The sequence below is a fragment of the Etheostoma spectabile genome, chromosome 18 (genome assembly GCF_008692095.1).
Source record: "Etheostoma spectabile isolate EspeVRDwgs_2016 chromosome 18, UIUC_Espe_1.0, whole genome shotgun sequence".
Lineage (NCBI taxonomy): Eukaryota > Metazoa > Chordata > Actinopteri > Perciformes > Percidae > Etheostoma > Etheostoma spectabile.
Window position 1 is genome coordinate 8034196 of NC_045750.1, and position 19719 is coordinate 8053914.

The 19719-nt window shown below is 40.2% G+C and overlaps 1 protein-coding gene across 1 annotated transcript in view; it reads right to left on the minus strand.

The window, feature by feature from the left end:
* Positions 1-4691: 4691 nt before the first annotated feature.
* Positions 4692-19719, minus strand: part of tmem121ab (transmembrane protein 121Ab) — a 49217-nt gene continuing 34189 nt past the window's right edge. Inside the window, exon 2 of the mRNA XM_032543509.1 lies at positions 4692-7431. Coding sequence (XP_032399400.1) covers positions 5624-6562 — 939 coding nt within the window. The 5' untranslated portion in view covers positions 6563-7431 and the 3' untranslated portion in view covers positions 4692-5623. The remainder of the gene's footprint in view (positions 7432-19719) is intronic.

Genomic DNA, 19719 nt, shown 5'->3' on the forward strand with positions numbered 1-19719 from the left:
CAATTTGTAGCCTGCTCACTCGCTCCATGGTAATAGTATACTTCCTGTTTGATGTTGGGTCTTCTTGACCCACAGTATAAGACTTTGAAAAAAACAAACACATAATTGCCATAGTGAGCTGTGAATATGCAAATATATATATGTGTGTATATTATATATATATATATATATATTATATATATATATATATATATATAAAACCCACTTTGTCTCACTTACCTTTTGGCAAAAAGGTTATTGTATGTTGACCAAGCCTCTAATGGACAATAGGTTGCAGTTTAATGATGGAAGAGCAGTCAGAGTGATTTCCATATAGATTACTGTGTGCAGTGGGTAGTACAGTTGAAGGCGCGTGTAGTAGAGTTGGGCGGTATCCACATTTTGATACAGTCAAACCTTCTCCCTATTTTACGGTATATGGGATTACGTGACTAATTAAAAATGATGACTAGTGCCTACACTGTTCAGAAACTGAATACCAAACACTAATACTGAAACACTTCTCCCTTTTCATTAGGTCGGAACCCAAAATGCTGCCAAACTGCAGAAGTCGTGTTCTTCTTCGAGACCAGCTCACTGTGCAAGACTTGCCATCCCCCCCTCCCTCCCCTTCACGTGATGACAACCACACATAAGCATTTGTTAGGTATTAAATAAATTGGATTTAATCCTCCTCTCCTATATAAGTCCATTGCTTTTTTTTAATGACGCTATTGAAACTGATACCGTTGCTATTTTTAAGACCCTGCAGTATACAGTATTAACGCCCAACCCTAGCGTGTGGCCAACGAAGTGATTGGCGTGAGAATGGAGACATTTATTAAGGAGTGTAGTACCTGAGTGGACAAACTGCTTCAATCAGCAAATTCAAATGTGGTCAAGAGAGAGTCTAAATCTAAAAATGCAACCCTCATCTGGTTGTTTCTGATTTAATTGAGCTGAGATAGGTGCTACAGGAAGTGATGGTTACACAGTAAATCAGAGGCAGAGAGAGTAAAAGCGCTTTTACCACGTTATTGCATATGGATAGAGCACAATTACACGCATGTCTGGGGATTTATGGATGAATCCCCCGCTCAGAGGGTCTAGGAAAGGTGATCTGTCACAGAGGCAGCCACAGGTGATTTATTCTTTTTCCAAATTTGTCATTTACTATCTCCCCTTCAACCACTTGTGCAGACCAGATTTATTCAAACAATAGTGGCATTATGCTGTGAGCCTAACAATGAGCTGTGAGCCAGACCACAGAAAAGATTTGGTCTCAGTTAGAGACATACAGGTTCTGAAGAGTACCAAGGAGTGGCTTTTATTCATACAGGGCGGCCTTTTTAATTAACTGCTGGACCTGGTTCTCCATTCCCATTCGTTGAAAAAACATTTAGCGTAGTCTGCTGTAAGAGAGATGTAGTAATGTGAGTTGCAGCAGAGAGCCAACCAATGTGGGCTCCACAGTCTCAGACATTTTGTCACCTCACAATGCTTAGCTCTGTTTGAGTTAAAAAGGTGATACCCTAGTCATTTCAACATTTAGACTTATAGCTTATTTACATTCAGCAAATCATTTTGTGGTGCACGAGGTGTATAATTAGATTTTCTTTTTTTTTTAATCTACTTGTTTTTGTTGCATGGTGGCAAAACTAGATTAACTGCTGTCTTCGCTAATAAGGATGCTCTATATATGGAGACCTGGATGTGATGATAGTGTTCAAGATGACACGATTTTGAGGGATTATTTATTGGGGGAGAGCAATTTCTCTTCCTGTGGGTGACGGATGATTGACAGTAAACCGTGTAATGCAATATTAATGTTCAATAATTTAAACAGCAAAGTAAGGCACAGTTAAAAAAAAAAAAAACTGGTTGCACCCGTTTTCCCAACAGCATATTATGCTACGAGGCAGCAGCGATGTCCTGCTTTTGAGTAAACAATCCAAAAATGTAGATTATCTGAACCACTTTATTTTATCTACTTTATTCTACTTATCTACAGGTGCATGGCAAACCATGCACCTGTACTACGGTTAGTAAGATTGGTCAAGGTTGAAGCAGTGGTCTGTAAACTGTGTTGGATGTTTACTACAATAAACTGTTTGGGTTACGTCACTTTCACATCAAACGTACAACAGGGCATAGTTTGCATGTGGTCGTGCTAAGAATAAAGTGCTTCACCCAATCCTGCAGAGCAGCTTTATTGGATGCGACAGACAGTCAAAGTGTAAACAATCACAATATTAAATTTCTTTCCTATTATCACATCCTCCTTTCTCCCCATGTCCTGGTAAGGCCAGAGAGTAGAGTTAATTTACTCCAGGAATTCAAAGATCCTCAATTCTTCTCTCCAGTAATATGTTCCCCATCCTAACTTCCATGCCAGAATTCCAGTGGACACGCAGGTCAGCATATTTGGGGTCAACATTTAATTAGTTTGAACTTTTGCCACAAAACCTGGCAGAAAATCTGAGTAGTACAAGCTTAAGAGATAATTAGTCCTGAGAGAGAACTTCTGGTGTTAAAAGATACATAATAATTTTACCATTTGCGCTTGTTTTCTCCTCCAAATAAGTTTGGCTGTGGCTACTGCTTTGGTTCATTTGAAACCTGCATGACTGTCTGACTGTGTGTTTTTTTTCCCTCAGATTTCCTTTTAGCGATGCTGATTGCCACCACGTTCCCAGATCTCAGCAATTTACTTGGTGAGTACAATGTACTGACAGGAATCAGCTATGAACTGGAATGACCCCGAATAGTCAGAATTCATGAATCCCTCTCAGCTGTTTACTTTACAGTAATGACAATGCATAAATAAACTAAAACAAAATATAGATAGCATGTAACATATAAAAACAATATATAAGCATATAAACAACTTAATAGAGCCATGACAAATTCAACAGTAGGAAATACCTTACAAGTAGAGGCAAAACTACACTATGTCAGAGTGACCTAATATGTTTGCATATCATGTGTCAGATTTTAGGCCAGGAGCTGAAGTGAAAACAGACAACCAGAATGAACTGGATGAATGAAAAGTTAATACTCCAGCAAGAACAATCAATATCTTTCAACAGTAGAGATTCTAAGAGAAGAGAACTGTCAGTTTGTGCAGATACTGTAAGCCCCAAACTGATCCTTCTCACCAACCCAGTTAAACGATTGGTTGTGCGATGAGCTTGAAGCAACAACATAGTGGGTGCGGGGAATGAAAGGGTTTTTGTGTGAGTCTTCCTCTCTGGGTTTTGCATATTTAGCAAAAAAAGTCCTAGTTTATGAACAAGCAAATATACTGTACCTTGGAGACCTTTAATTAATAATAGGTTTGATGCCAGCGGTTAGTCATATATACCTTTGGTAAATTATAATAGGACTAAATTTTGTTCAGGTCTTGTTTCAGTCCAGTTAGTCTAATTTTTTTATCTCCAATGGTGCAAATAAACAGCTTTGAGCTGTTCTAAAAACCATGAATGATCTTCTTAAAAATGTCCTCGATTATGCTTTAAAGCAGAAAATGACCCCTATTTTGGTAATAGTCTCTTGGTCACTCTGCAGCTGACAGTTATTGCTAATGGAGTGTGTCTCTGTGAGCTGAGATCAGCTGTTAACCTGCCGAAAGTAGAGTGAAACACAGAGGCAATTCATCAGCTCTAAAAGTTATATTTTATAACTGATAGCGGGTCTGCACAGAGAAGATTAGTGTTAACGGAACAAAAAAAAAGCTACTGGGGAGGCAAAAAAGAGAACTGGGAGGAAAAGGGAGAAACAAGTTGAGAAAAGGTTCATACATTTTAATCACATTTTAAAGATTAATTTATTGCTGCTTTTTCCCCAAATGTGATAGCCCGAGGGGTAGAAAATGAATGCTGGAGTCCAGGAGGAGCCTGCCCAGCCTAAATGTTTATGTGCTGTGTAGATACTTCTATGCAAAACATAACAAAACATGTTTTTGCTGTTGCTTTACAGTACAACACCAACAACACCAAATACTGTTCAAGTTAGAGCTTTAGTGCGTAACCTTTTGATATACATAGACGTTCGTTACATTCAAGCCGTTGCCGAGTGAGTTGCTTCAAAGCTAATTAAGACTATTGGCTCCACACAACTCTCTCTGTATTTCTCAGTATGGCTATGTTCAGAAGATTGTGGCGTCCAGGGACTTTCCCACGCAGAATCTTGAGTGGACATAATTACCTCTTCTGAAGAGTCCATCATGTTTGTTAATCCTCCTTGTCCTCCTTGGCTGCTAGCAACTGCGTGGAGCAGGGGTGGGGGCAAGTGCGCAATCACGTAAGGCTTGTATCATGCGGACGCATTACTTCAAATTCCTCATGGGGACAACAGAAACTATGCACTGTAACTTTAACTTAAAATAATAGTATTATATTAATACTATTTGATCAGAATTTGGAAAAAGAAACCATGCCCATGTAATTATTCTTTTATTTATACTTTTATTAAAACATTATTGGCCTCCAACAAGTAAAGAATGTACATAATAATAATAATAATAATAATAATAATAATAATAATAATAGTAAACTGAAGAACATCAGCAAATTATTTTCTGTTTGTTATAGTTTGTATGCTTTATCTTTTGTCAATTCTTCAGTGAGGGTTCTCTAGTCTCTCTTCATTGTCTTCAAGGCTTCCACTAGTTTTAGAGGAATGTACAGTACAAGAAACAAAAATTATCTTACCCCCATCATAGTCGTTTTTTGTTTTTATCACTCACTACATATTTTGTCTCATTTGCAATTCATCATACGCCACACATCAACAACTCCCACCTGTTCCAGAACAATAAAAAAAAAGAAAAGAAACCTCTTGTGGTGAACACGTACGCTTGAGGGTACACATACTCTATAGACTAGTGTGCGTACACACACACACACACACACACACACACACACACACACACACACACACACACAAAACACGCTTGGATGCCTGCAGTGGATGGTATAGTGCTGAGCTCCGGTGCTTTAATCAGACCTTTGGTCGTAAAGCGTCACACTGACATAGGCAGCAACTTCCACAGTACTCATTTCTCAGCAGAACCAAACACAGAAGGAAACGCATTCGTCGGCCATCAACCTTGCTCTAGCACAGCACTGGTATCCCCCCTGTGACTGACCCTTGTCACTCACTTCTCCTCCTCTCCATCATTGCTTCACACTGAGTGGAATGTCCTTTGATGCAAGAATTCAAAGGAAATGCCACAGATGCACTGTCAAAAAAGTGACCTTTAAAAAATACAAGATACTCACCGAAGGGGGACCAACTGTCCATTTTTTTCACAATATAATGTCACCAGGCTTTGGAGATTGTCTCTAATAAAAGTTTGAACTTTTAAAACATTTGAAACAATTTAAAAACACAATAGCACGATAAAAACCTTTGACTTGTTTTTAAAGTCTGCACACTGCACTCAGTCAAGTGTAGGTTTACAGTTTGTTCTGACAGGCAGGTGATGCTGAAAATCTCTTTTATGGTTTCACAGCAGTTCATGTTGGCTTGACAAGAGCAGAATATCATCCTGTCATGCAGCTGATTTCTCTATCTACCTCCAATCCTGGAGCTTTCATAAAAAGCAGTCAGTTTCTAATGGTGCTCTGTCCAGCACTGGCGGTCATGTGTCAATGACATCCTGCGCCGGCGAAGGTTCATGTGGCAAACTGGTGGTGTTGGGCAGCGGCTGCGTGTGGCTGTTCTGCTGCAGCTCTAGCGCCATGGCGTTTTGCGGGTGGGGGAACTCCTTCACCTGTCTGCGGTACTCCAGGAAGGTGGACGCCTTTGTGGCGATGGCCACCACGTTCTTTCCGACAAAGATGGTGGAAACACGGCTGTCCTGAAACAGCACCATGTTAACTCCTCTTATGAGGATGGTGACCATATTTATGGTGACCAGGCTCAGAACTGGGTACAGCATCATCTTCTGGGGCGACATGTGTTCCCCTTGCATGCTGATTTCACTGAGCGACACGCAGGGCAGGATGAGCAGCAGGATATAACAGTAGAAGAACATCAGGCCCTCGGCCCAGATGGGCAAGCCTGTCCGCTGGGGCTCCCACAGGTTGGCTTGGATATCCAGCAGGTCCAGCAGGTCCAGAGCCACCCAGAATAGACGACTCCTCATGTCCTCCTTCTTCCGGAAAGTTCTCACATATTCCATACTATCCAGAGCCACAAGAACCAAGTATAAGCCTGGTACACATACAGATAATAATAACGTCAAAGCCTTCCGGGCCACCGTCTCCAGACTCTTCCTGTCTGCCTTGCAATTCTGGAAGACAAAGTAGAGCTTGATCTCCAGGACAAAGATGTACAGAAACCACAGGATCATAGCGTATCCTCGTCGGGCGGTGCGCACCTCGGCACCGACCCACACTGCCACATATCGCAGCACTATGAGGAAGCATACATCCCCTACCAGTACTATAATACACACACCGATCTTTCTGGGACCCTGGTTCTGCTCCACCAGGTAGGCGTCCATGAAGGCCATGCTGGTCATGATGACGATGGTTGTCAGGCACACGTGGCGTTTGTCTGGTGGCGGCAACACCATGGTGAGGGCACCTGCTGGCTCTCAGTCTCACTCCCCAGCTTTCAAAAGCAGAAATAGTTCAGAAGTTGAATACGGCACTGTGTCCACTCCAAATCTTTACGGTTGGAGAAAATAAATTCTGTTAAAGGTGCTCTGACAGCTCTGGTGTGCACAGGAGCATATGTTTGGCTAGTTTGTCTGATATTAAAACAATACTATAAGTCACTACACTAATAGTCCGCAAGAGGAGGATGATTATAGCAGTGTAGAAGCAGAACAGTGTATAGAGTCAGCTGAGAAATGCTGGCTGCTGATTGCTCTCAGACCATGTGAAAACAGGAACATCACCTCATTACTCAACGAACTTCCATTGATCCGCCTCTGCCCCTGAGCAGCAACTACACCAAGTGCTCTACAGCTGACACACCATGACGGATAGTAATCCACACACAGTCAAATGCAGAATACTCTTAGAGCAGGCTCGGTCTGATAGACATGTGACGGGATCGTGGGACACGGTGCTGCAGTGTACAAATGTTTATGGGAGTGTTTGTTTTTGTGTGAGACCGTGCAGTAAGCAGGAGTTGTATGTGGGCTTGTGCTGCAGCTCAGCATTTGCGAGGAATTCCTATTTGGATACTCCTGTAGACGATGGTGCAGTGTGTGTGGCTCCTTAAAATCCTGCAGTTTGTAAAAAGGAAAATGGAGGAGAAAGAGGAGAGGAGTCTGCACTGGCCAGAGGCCCCCAGCCGCCATAAATCAGAGAGACAGCAGGTCAACGGCCCATGAGGCATTTCGTCTGACGCCGGCTTCCCTGTGGGAGGCTCTTACACCGGGCTGAAGATCCATTCTTCCCCCCTCCTGTTGCCACGTGCCAGCCTCTCCACAGCCTAGAAGAGGGGGAAATAAAGAGAGGAGGGGGAGGAGGAGGGCAGAGAAAGGAGAAAGAAACCTGTCAGCACTACTAGGCCATATAACACAGTTTTCATTGCCAAAGGCTCTCCACATATGAGGAGCCAAACAATGTGTCAGCTCAGCTCCAATATAGCCTGTTTGACTATTGATAGGGCAGAACATATTGCACATGTTAGAGTAAGACTGCTTCAGGATGTCATTACCTCTTTGTTGTCTGTAATCTGTCACAAGACGTGGGGATGTATGGCTTAATATTCTCCGATGGTAATGTTATGATATTTAGCATATTTGGGGACATAATACCCAGTAGTGTAATTTGGGGAGCTGAATTAATAATTGTTTACCACAAATTGTAGAAACCAATTTTAATGTCTCCTATAATAGCTCCTCTGCACCACTTTTTCTTTTTTCTGCACTTGGCATTACATTTTCAAGGAAAGAGTAACTGGGAAAAACAATGGCAAAGAGTTCATTTGCTGCACGTTTTGTCAGTCTGGTGTACTGTAGTTTCTAAACTGAAAAAAGGAAATTATAATTGCAGTATATGTATGTATTATGTACAGAATATTTACTAGAGGATTAAGAGGTAGTGTTTTTCATGGCTGTCAGAAATTCATTGCACTAAAAACAATGTGTCTCCATGCATGCTCAGTTTCTAAAACGTCTCAAACAGTAGATTGATGATAACAATCCTCTCATTTTTGTTGTACCTTCAGTGTAAAGTCAACTTACAGTATATGTTTTGTTGAATGATGTTTCAAGGTGTTTCTGTTTTGCCTGTGTAGTATTCCATTGATATGTGTGTTGAAGTGTGTGATGGTTTTGGTCGGGGGGGGGGGGGGGGGGGGGGGGGGGGGGGGGGAGCTCTCATCAATAGTCTGGTCGGATGTTAACAGCACTTTCTAAAAAAGGTACGGTACAGATGCCGAGTGCTTAACTCACCAGCAGGAGCCCACCATGTGCACTGGCCTCATCTATAACAGTGTGTCTAAATATTAGCATAGAGAGCAAACAAGGCTCGGTAAAAGTGAAATGTGTTAATTGAGCAGAAACATCACCCTCGGTTTGAGTTTGGTAAGCTTTAACAAAAACTAGAATTTATCTGTTGCTCTGTTCTGCTCTGTTCATTTCTATCTACTCCTGTCACTGGATCCTTCAGGCAGAACACAAATAGCCTAAATTACATTAGTTTTTCTGTCAGCTGAGGTACGTTTCAAATCAAGATATGACAGTATCAGAGAGCACGGGCAGCGCTCCTGTAACCAAACTTATTTGGCTAAAGCAAGTGACTGAAGTGCAATGTACCATCAATCGCATACAGACCCAGATATTTTTTTCAAAGAATAACCGCTTATACCTAACCTTTTAGTTTGCCACAGTTTATTTCTGTAATTCTCAACATTATAAAAACCGGACAACTTAAAAAGCCTACAGTGTGTATAAACAATAAAAGTAGATCTTAGAAGGCTACTCCTGTGAGTAAGTATTGCTTTTCCATAAAGATGGGGGACCCACAAGAGACAGATTTTAATAAAGGTTGAAATCAATGCAACAGGGATTGCCCCAGCGCCATCAACTGCAACATCTCTAGTTTGTATCTTTGATGCATGTTGTTCCTTATCTCTCTCCCTCTTTTTATCGTGAGAAAAACAACCAGGTGGCTCACTGCCTATTCAGTAAGCTCCTATCAGGCCACTGGTTGGCTCCATCAGCATCAGGACCACCAGACACATCAACAGTTTTTTCCGTACTGCCATCACTTTCCTCAACAACCCACCCTAGTTCTTCATCCCCATCATCTGTCATTACATGGGCCATGCACCATGTGCAAATGGAGCATTATAAATCAAATGTATTCTTCATAAAAAAACAAAAACACATTTACTATTTTGTTGAGCGTTCAATGGGAAGATCAATACTAACTCTTACGCCTGGTTAGCTTAGCTTAGCATAAAGCTTTGAAACAAGGTAACACAGTTAGCCTGGCTCAGGCTAAAGATATTTTGACATAATGGCATTTTTAAACATCAATGAAATAAGAAATGCTAGACCTTGAATGTGTCATCAACAGTGTTTCTAACAGATATGGAAGGCCAAAACTTAAATGTGGGCCCTTGCCATTTACAGATCAGTTGAAAAAAACAATTGCTAACCTCTGAGTGATATAGATTATATTAATTTTAAAAAGCCAATCCAGAAATGGATACATATTGTTCCACCACTGTTTACTTTTCTAAATCAAAGGTTCTATTTCCATTTTGACTAACTGAGCTCTTGATATGAGACATTCAAGTACATGATAAATAAACATGAGTTTGATTTCAGCTGTGCTGTGTGAAATCACCGAAGCAAAATGGACTAAAAGGGTTTTAGAGGTCTTTGAATGAAATCCAGAGAATGTTTTGAGTGGTTATTTTTCATCAGACAATACCTCTCTTAAAGAACATGCACTGTATGCACACCCATAAAGGATACACAGGAAAGAACTACAACAACCATAGAGCTTTATTAGCTCATTGCGGAAATGTCAGTGGATGCCTTGTGCTGTGTCACTGTGACATAACCTTGTGTGTTGAAAAAGAAAAATAACTCTGTACATCTAACAGCATCTGTCAAAGGCTGTCAATGGAAGCCCAGCTTAAGAAGACCATGACACCAGAATGAGCCTCATTTGTAATCCAAGCATGAATTTGAATGTTTAAAACCCATTATGTAGAACAGGGCCTAAGTAAGAGCTTAAATTCATAGGATGGTGATTAATTGACTGATTAGCAGAGTGATGTGGATCATTAACATGCTATAAGGAAGGCTGCTCCCACATGTACAGTACATCACATCATCATTGAAATGCCATTAATTATTTAAAAAAACACTTTTAGATTGTTTCCCTAATGAACAGATTACAGCCCGCATGATTGTATGAGAGTGTTACTAAATTGGCTGGTTTGAACCTCCCAGGAAATATGACTTCAGCTACGAAACATGGATCCCAAGATCTGTGTGATTTAGCGCTACACAGGCGCCCGATGAAACAGGAAGCTGATGAACTTTGGCAGTAATAGATGATTATTAATCATTTCTGTCATATACTGTAGAAAAGGGCCTTTGTCTGTGTGAAATGATGACAGAAGTGCTCTGCCCTGTTTTGCATATTCTGTTCAGCATTTATTATGTATAAATCAAGGCTGAATTTTAGCCCTGGGTGTTGCTGCAGAAATAGAAAAAAGAAGTAAAGAAATGTCCATTGTTATGTGATTTGACAGCTGTGACGATTATCATTTCACATCTTTGCTTGACTTTTTCGCCTGTGAGAGCACAGGGCCTCTGTGTACTGCATGCTGTACATTTCAGCTTTGGTTATATGCTTCAGTTACAGCGTATTAATTATGGTATACTACGAATGGGCAAAATGGAGGGCTGTGAACTGACAGCGCAACATTTCTTTGTGGAGAGAAGGCTTGTGACAAAGTGGCGAAGTGGGTTTGCTCACCATTTGTCCCATACAGGTCATTAGCTATAGTAAGTAGACACACAGCCATATGTTTCAGTTCCATTTTATTAGGTTGCAAGTTTAAACATGGATTAATGGTTTTTCTGTGTTATACTTACAATTGTTTGTTCCTTTGTTCAGTTCCACCATGCAGGACAATTGTTTGGGAAGGGGCCTGCCTAAGCATTTCCTGTTTTATGATAAAAGGGTGGTCAGGGATGACATCACCGGGCCAAACCAAGTAGAGGGTTTTCTTTCTTTACAGGAATATTTATTTTGGCTGTTTTTGGTTATTATATAAAAATGTATGAATAACCCTGACCTGTTTTGTAGTCAGTGGGAGAGGAATGAACTGGTAACTGAGTTCCATATGTTAAGAGATTTCTAAGTATTAATGTTATGGAGTAGATCAACCTGCATTAGAATGGGATAGACTGAAGCAATTGGGTGGGAATTGACCACCCTATATAAACAGTGGGGTTTGTGCTTCTGGGGGGAGGAGGTAAGGCTGTGCTGCTAGGAACACATGCCTTTTGTTAGCGCTGCTACTAGTTTAATGTATTATCTTGCCTCAAGTTTTGTTGTTGTTGTTGTTGTTATTGTTTAAGTATCAGTGTACTGCAAACCACTGTAAAAAAAAAAACAATCACCTCTGGAAACATACAATGTTTGAGTGTGCCTACCTACAACCTTCCTAGCCACTCTGGCCAGGCAGCACCACAAGGCTATTACTGTGCCTGTGGTTAAGGCCATTATCTCTCTAAACAGCCAGAGCTTACTTGTCAGGCAGTTATATTAACAGTTAGCCTCCCTGAGTGGCCGCAGGCTTCCACATGGATCAGAAGGTTGGGGCTGCAAGTGGCATTACTGCTACTTTTTTAGGTTTTTTAAGTTGTTATGAAGAACCGGAGAAAGGTGTTTGGGTCGAAGAACAAGAAAACAAGTACAACTGGAAGAATAGTATTTTGGCACAGGATTCTGTGGAAAGAAATCAAATCAAAAGCTCATTGGTTGTTTAAACGCTGCTGTTTCGAGGTGTTGCTTTTGAATATGCACAGAAGCGGTTTCCTTTTAAGCAGTGACTGATTTCTTGTGTTCTTGCTATTGATGTTTGTCTTTTTTAACACAGACAGAACTTAAGAATAGTAAAGCCTTCAAAGCTTCAAGAAGCTTTTCTTTTAAAACTGAGGTTTTCTGACACTTCATCCACTTTGTGAGAGCTGTGAGCTAGCACTTGTTTACAGCAGCAGAAATTATTTCATCCTGCAACAGTGGAAGTTATGCTGTGTTGCCTGTGGGTTTCAAAGAAAACGGAAATGTTTATGCTTTTGCGATGCCGCATTGTTATGCATTAAATGTATCGTATTACATCCCCAACTCTGCGTTCACTCCAGGCTTCTGTTCTCCTTTCTAATGCTTCAACACTCCAAGGATGATCAAATGTTTAAGTCAATGCAGCTACACTGTAGTGGGACAGTCCCTGTCTCAAGAGTGGTCCGTTTTGTTTGATATTTATGTCAGGTTGTCTTCATTAGGGCCAGAATGAGACCCATATGTCTTCTTGGCTGCCAGCCATCTCCATTATCTCAGCAGGTGTTCTGCGACGTCCTTTGTGTTACAGTCAGCGCTCGGCTAGTTTTGGGAGAAGTGGCAGATTGCTTTGAATTCGCCAAGTACACAGAGTACCGCTCAGCGCAGCTCAGCTGAACAAACGCTTATACGCAAACAGAAGCTTACCGCACAAATGCACAAGAATACACACATGCACTCACGTGTGCATATATGAAAGCTTACACTCACTTTTCTTGCCTATAAGGTTTCTGACAGGATGGCCATCAGCAGGTCACGTCTTTATCCCATCTTTCACAACCTGATGACGTTCTGGAACCACACACTGATCGTATACATACTGCTCTGATTATGACATAGTAACGCATTGTACCCCAAATCCCTGAACACACGTTAAGACACGTCTCCGATAACAATCCTGCTGTGTTCAAAGATGTCAGCTTGATTCCCCCAGTGGCACTGACGAATGTGTGACATCTTGCAGACGCTCAGCACATTTCCTTAACATATTAAAACCACCAAACTCAGTTGCCCTTACAGGGCTTACCCTCGTCTGTGATGCATTATTCACAGTGTATATCTACTGCGTCTAATGGATCAGTGTGGTGCTGTGTTGAAATTCCAAACACGTTTGTTTTGCATTTTGTTGTCAATATTTGTTACAGGGTTTAATCCTTTTCCATCTATTTTGTGCATTTCAAAGGCACACACTTCAGTTAGTCAAAACACAATACACATGGTTTGTATGGTACTTGCTACTCTTAGATTTCTATTCTTCTTTTCTGGTTATCCCTGTATAATATGCTTGTAATTGCTTATGATGTTGCACTGGGTTAGAATGCTGAAGAGGATCTGAAACTATGAAGAAGGCCGTGTTTTGTAGCAGTAGCTAAGCTCATTTTATCACCCATTATGGCTGATTAAGGCTGATCCTCACTCTACTTTGCCATGTCACATTGTGTGTGTGATAAGCACTGAAGGTTCATTTCAGCACATAACTATAACTAACCCAATCTGTATTCGGGCTGTCATTTTTAAATAGGCGTGGGTGATGATCAAACGCTCCCGAAATTAAACATGCTGCACATGACAAAGGATGGATAGATGCTGTGTGCAGGCTCCCATAACAGGCGTTGTATAGGGTTAGATGTAGAAAAGCAGCTTAAAGGTGCTTTTCTTCAACTTGACCCTCAGCAGCAGAGATGGGGCTTTTCAACATGACAGACGTCTTTTTTTCCCCTGCCCCCTATCAAATGGCCATAATGTGCGCAGGGTCGATCAAAGTGCATTCTTTATTCACAAAGCTGGGGAAAGGATCAAATGTACCATGCCACAGTAAGTCATCATCAAAGTGGAGAGCAACCCTCTGACATCCCACCCGGCAGTTAGTCACTGACAAAGGGAGCAAAGACTAGTTGCCCAACGTATACGCAAGGGACAAGACACTCTTGAACTGCTGTCCAAAAATGATGATGTTTAGGTGGCTACAGCTGAGAAAAGTTTGACCTTAAGAAGCATCTAATTTCCATTTTCTCATAACAAGCAGTTTGGAAAAGGCTGATATCAAAAGTGTTAAGGCAATTCAATGAGTTACTGGACTGTACAGAAAGTCCTGACGCCACTGAGAGTCCCTTACTGTTCCAATAGCTTCTGTAACTCGATGCTCTCATTGAATCCTGGGGTTTACCATCCATATACGATCAATGAGTATCTCCTACAGCACTAACCATGATTTATTTGTTAGCATTCATAAAACAATAGTCCCCATATTTTAGTGAGTTCCACCCAAACTCTGTTCTTTCTGACTTTTAATCTGTAATCTCCACAAATGTTAACCATATTCAGCCCTTTGTTGGCCTGTTACTCAACTGGCCTCAGTCTGGTATTTAACCATTATGGTCTCGGGCTTTTGGCAAATAGTTTTTATTAAAGGCAGCTTAAAACAATGTAATATCACAATTTTTTTATGGAGTGAATTGCACAACATACTGTTTTCTTGTCAGTGCTGGATTCTGGTAGTTTGTGTGTCAATTTGATTTAAAAATGAGGTTTTCATACTTATGGAACAAACTCTGGAAGTTCTGGTTAGACTTCAGGCTACACTTTCCTGTCACGTGATTGTGACTATAAATAATCATTTGAAAGCAATAATCAAAACTTAATGTTATTGCAAAATATACGTATACGGCCAACAAAGGAAAGGAAGAATTAGCCTGAAAATAATGATAAATAATAATAAAAGTAAATAGTTTCTGAAGATTTTAAAGCAGCATAGTTTGATTCTTTTTTTGCCACACGTGGATGACAGAACAAGCTGTAAACACAACGCTGACATATTATGACATTATGAGGTTGATAAGACAAAAGTGCCATTTTCTACATCCAGCAGACATCAAGCAATATTAGCATTCATTTTGAATTATGTTTCTGGTCCCCAAAGAATGTAACCAATATTCACTCTTCTTTTTCTTTTTCTTTTAACTCTGAGGGATATATCAGACTTTTTAGCAGCTAAATGCTCAACTTTGTTCACTAGCAATTCGCCAACTGTTTGGTGATGAACAAGCAACGTACATTGGGTTCATTGGAATTCTTTCCCAGCTAAAAGCATCTGCCTACTGAGGCTGGAAACAAGCTTGAGGTGACTTGTTAGAGTTAAAAAAAAAAAACTAACATAAAACTAAAACTATGAGCTAGAAGACCCTAAAACACAATGTATAGAGCTGAGGGAAACTGCATAATTGCTGATGTTTCTCTGTATAAGCAATTTCACACTATATGGTCATTTAAGCCATTTGTCACTGACTCAGGCTCAGGACAGAATAACATCCAACTGTCTTTTGATGGAGGTCTTTGTTAGGGCAACAAAAGTCAAAAATACAGAAAAACTCAGGAGGCTTCAAGATGAACTGTTCCAATAAACTTTGAAGAAAAAAGCCCAGAAGATAAACTTAACTAAAAATACAGAAAAACTCAGGAGACAACCACAGGAAGATCTGGCACAGCAGTAAACCCGGGAGAGTCTGTATGTCACGTAGAGCGAAGTAGTGACAAGACCAGACAACAACTGAGGACTGGAGAGGGTTTTTGTAGATGAGTTAATGAGCTTAAACAGGCAACAGGTGAGGAATGCTAACAGGCTGGGGATAGTGAACAATGGTACTGATTGAGTGGCGACTGGGTAGTGGGCGTGGCTGAGGGAGAGCCCAGTGCCGATGTGACACCATTGTTCCTATAAAAATATTGATTAGTGCAGCTTTAAAGATACAAAAACTTGATCTTCTGCCAATACTACATGCCACAATTTTCAAAAATCTTAGAAAAATTATTCAACAACAGATTAGAGAAATGTATTGATAAAAATAAACTACTCACTGACAGCCAATATGGATTTAGAAAAAATAGATCAACCTCACTAGCACTAACAGAACTCATTGAAGAAATCACAAACTCCACAGATAAAAAGAAATATGCAGTTGGGGTTTTCATTGATCTAAAAAAAGCATTTGATACAATAAATCACAAAATATTAATCAGTAAACTGGAACGAATCGGGATCAGGGGGGTAGCTCTAAACTGGATAAGTAGTTATCTGAGAGACAGACAACAATTTGGGAAGATGGGAGATTATTTGTCTGAATGTCATGGCATTGCTTGTGGTGTCCCCCAGGGGTCAGTGTTGGGACCAAAGTTGTTTTTATTATATATCAATGATATTTGTAAAGTATCTCAAGTATTGAATTTTGTATTATGTGCAGATGATACAAACATATTTGGATCAGGGGACAGCTTACAGCAACTCTTGGAGTTAATCACTTCAGAATTCAAGAAAATAAAACAATGGTTTGACATAAACAGGTTATCAATAAATTTGAGTAAAACTACATTCATGGTATTCGGAAACTGTAAGTCAAAGCATCAAGTACAGATACAGATAGAGGGGGTTAACATAGAAAGAGTACATGAAAATAAATTCCTTGGAGTGATCATAGATGACAAGATTTGCTGGAAGCCTCACATAAAACACATCAAAACCAAACTGTCCAGAAGTATTTCAGTCCTAGCAAGAGCTAAGCACATTCTGGATCTCAAATCACTTCACATCCTATACTGCTCACTACTGTTACCTTATTTGAATTACTGTGTAGAGGTTTGGGGAAACACTTATCAACACTCACTACAGCCACTAGTCATAATGCAAAAAAGAGCAATAAGAATCATTCACAACACCCGATTTTGGGATCATACAAATTCATTATTTCTAAAGTCTAAATTGCTAAAATACCATGATTTAATTGAATATCAAAGTGCAGTATTCATTTTCAAAGTAAGAAATAGCCTATTGCCTGGGAATATACAAAAGATGTTCTCTGAAAGGGAGGGAGGGTACGATTTAAGGGGAAGGTGATACATGGGATAGAGGTATGTTAACACAGGAAAGAAGGGTACCTTGTTTGTTGTTTTTCTCTTCAATGTTTTTAAACATTGTTTTATTGTTTTTTTTTTATTTATTATTTTGTTTTTTAAGTTTTATTTGTATATACTTTCTCTTGCATGTTCGAAATAAAGATATCAATTCAATTCAAATTCATTTGAGTTGATTGATGCTTGATTGAAGTCTCAGGAGGCCCCTTATGTCGTTGTTTAAGAGGACAAAACCACATAAACCCATTGAGAAATAGGGAAACAACACCACTACTACTACTACTACTGCTGTCCGTGTAAGCCGAATTGTATAAAGGGTGACCCCACTCGGTTGAAGAATTATTGAAGGGTTGCGCCTTTGATCTTGGACATTTCAGTTGACCTACAAAATACACTTTAATACCCACATGTGCTTTAGCCTCTAATGCTGCTGTCAGCTCTGATCAACGAAACAGCACCTCATCCCCTGGAAATAACCCCTAATTTTCTCTCACTTTTGTAGAAATTCCCAGATTGCGGTCAGTGAAGCAGGACCACATATAAATCCCAGCTGCTTTGTTCCTGGCTTTTGGTTTTGTGACTTAAACTCAAGTAATAACAATCAGGAAGTGGCTGAATAATTAAGTCTAGTGTCCTTTTTAATGCCTTCTGTTAAAAAAAAAAAAACACGTTAAAGCACAAACTGCAACTGCCCTGCACACTGGTAATTGGATTGTCCCTTCAAGTGATTGTAGGACACCCCTCTAATTTTTTTAACTGAGGGCCACAAAAGAGCATAAAGTGCTGCAGTGATTACCATAGCCCCTCATCTGAACACCCACCTACACACAGGACAAACATCTCTGGCTTGGCATTGAAGCAGTACCAACGTAACACACTATTACGCACTCATCCAGCTTTTAATTCTGCCATGCAAGAGTATAACAAGCCTATTGATTTACCCATGTGATACCAGCTCTCATATTCGTTTCTCTAATGATAGTTTGGGTGTGTGATCACCCAGGGACAGAAGTGATTTTTATCCAGCGGTTTTACACGGCGAGCCATTTAATCTTTGTGTCAATAACACCCCTCCAACCCCCTTTCTTCTTTTTTAAACTTGCTCTTTTCCATCCCCACAATTCCTCCTCTATTCATTTCTAATCTGGCCACCCTAAGGGAGGAGGTGTTCATACCTCATTCCAGTCATGCTTCCTTTCTGTTTGCATTTCTACTTGAGGGTAAAATAACTTCCCAAAGACATCGATACCTCACAGGTCCTATTAAGTATTCATAATTTCTGTATTGGGTTAATGCAGCAAATAATGGCTAAAAATAGAGTTGCAGAGAATAATCAGGTAGTGTTTCACCACTAAAGCTTTTTCTCAATTAAACGCCCACTCATCCTGCTGCTCCCACTAGTTTGCATAAAACAGATGTGCAGGTAAGAGGGCAAGACCAGTCCCCTTTATGCTGCAACGTCCGCAGAGGGAAAAGTAACCGAGAAAAAGAGGAATAAGATGGAGGGAGAAGGAGAGAAGGGGTTGATGCATGAGAGCAAGAGTTGCTGTTCCATGTGATTGAATAAAAGGTAAAATAGATACGATACAGGAAGGCTTTGAAGTGCTTCTAATGAGCCGGGAGTTAAAACGGAGAGCTTTGCAGAGAAGACAGATTTTAATATTACCAGTCAGGGACTTATGATGAGAGTGGAAAGCAGGCAGAAAGAATAAAAAAAATGTTCGTTTCAATGTCATTTAGTCTTACATTCAGTCTTAAAAACTTATTTTCCATGAAGCAAGATGAAGAAAATCTATTGATTTTGTGAGAAATGTTCCCCATCTTAAGGGTGATAGGTTTTTAAGACTGAAAATAACATCATTCACTTTAAGTTTAAGATGTTTGGCAGTGAACAAGAGCCTTTGTCAGATTCTGTTGATGTGCTTTCTACTGTATTACATCTGTGAAGTGAAGCTGGGTATTGACAAAATGTTGCAAAACTTTGAATGTGTCTCACAAGCAGGGTGTTTGCTGAAGGCAACACCTGCTTTGTATGATAATGAAATGGAAAACAATATTTCACTCAGGATTAGACAATTGTTTGTCTTGCGAATTGCTGAGAAGTGTAACATTTCTTGGCTTCCGCTGAGGTGAGTTTGGGCATGACTCTAAACCTTAGAAGTGGATCTCTGAAAGAAGGATTCATGCAATTTACATTTAGTCAGTGGAACCAAAACCGAAATAATTCACTGTGTTACCGAACTGTGATAATTTGACTGCTGTTGTCAACTGGATGTGGCTCATAGTCTGCATACGAGCAGTCTGTTCCCTCAGGTCTTATTATGAGTATTGCCTACTAAGGTTTTACAAGCCATTATGGGCTGTGTCGTTGTGAACAGACTGGTAGCTTTTGGTATGTTGTTGTGAATCTGCTCTGTGGTGTGCAGTTTTTAATGGGTAAATGACTGTATGTTGCAATTCTGAGGCAGTGGTTGTTCAGCTCTCATACATCACAATCACAGCAGGGTTGAGCAAGTTACTTGACAAAATGTGGTCAAATAGGGCTGGCCAACAATCTCAACATGGAATTGGGATAAAATTCAGGTCGATAACTATGATTAAAGTGTTCAATATGCTCATTTCCACGTAATTGTATTTAGAGGTTCTATCAGAATAGTTTTAAAAAAACACCATATTTTAGTTCTACTGCAGCTTCTGTGTTACAGAAGTAAAGGCTGGACTATAACAGAGGTGTTTGCAGCAGTTTTGTGAACAGTGCTTTCCGTTGGAGATGGTCAGT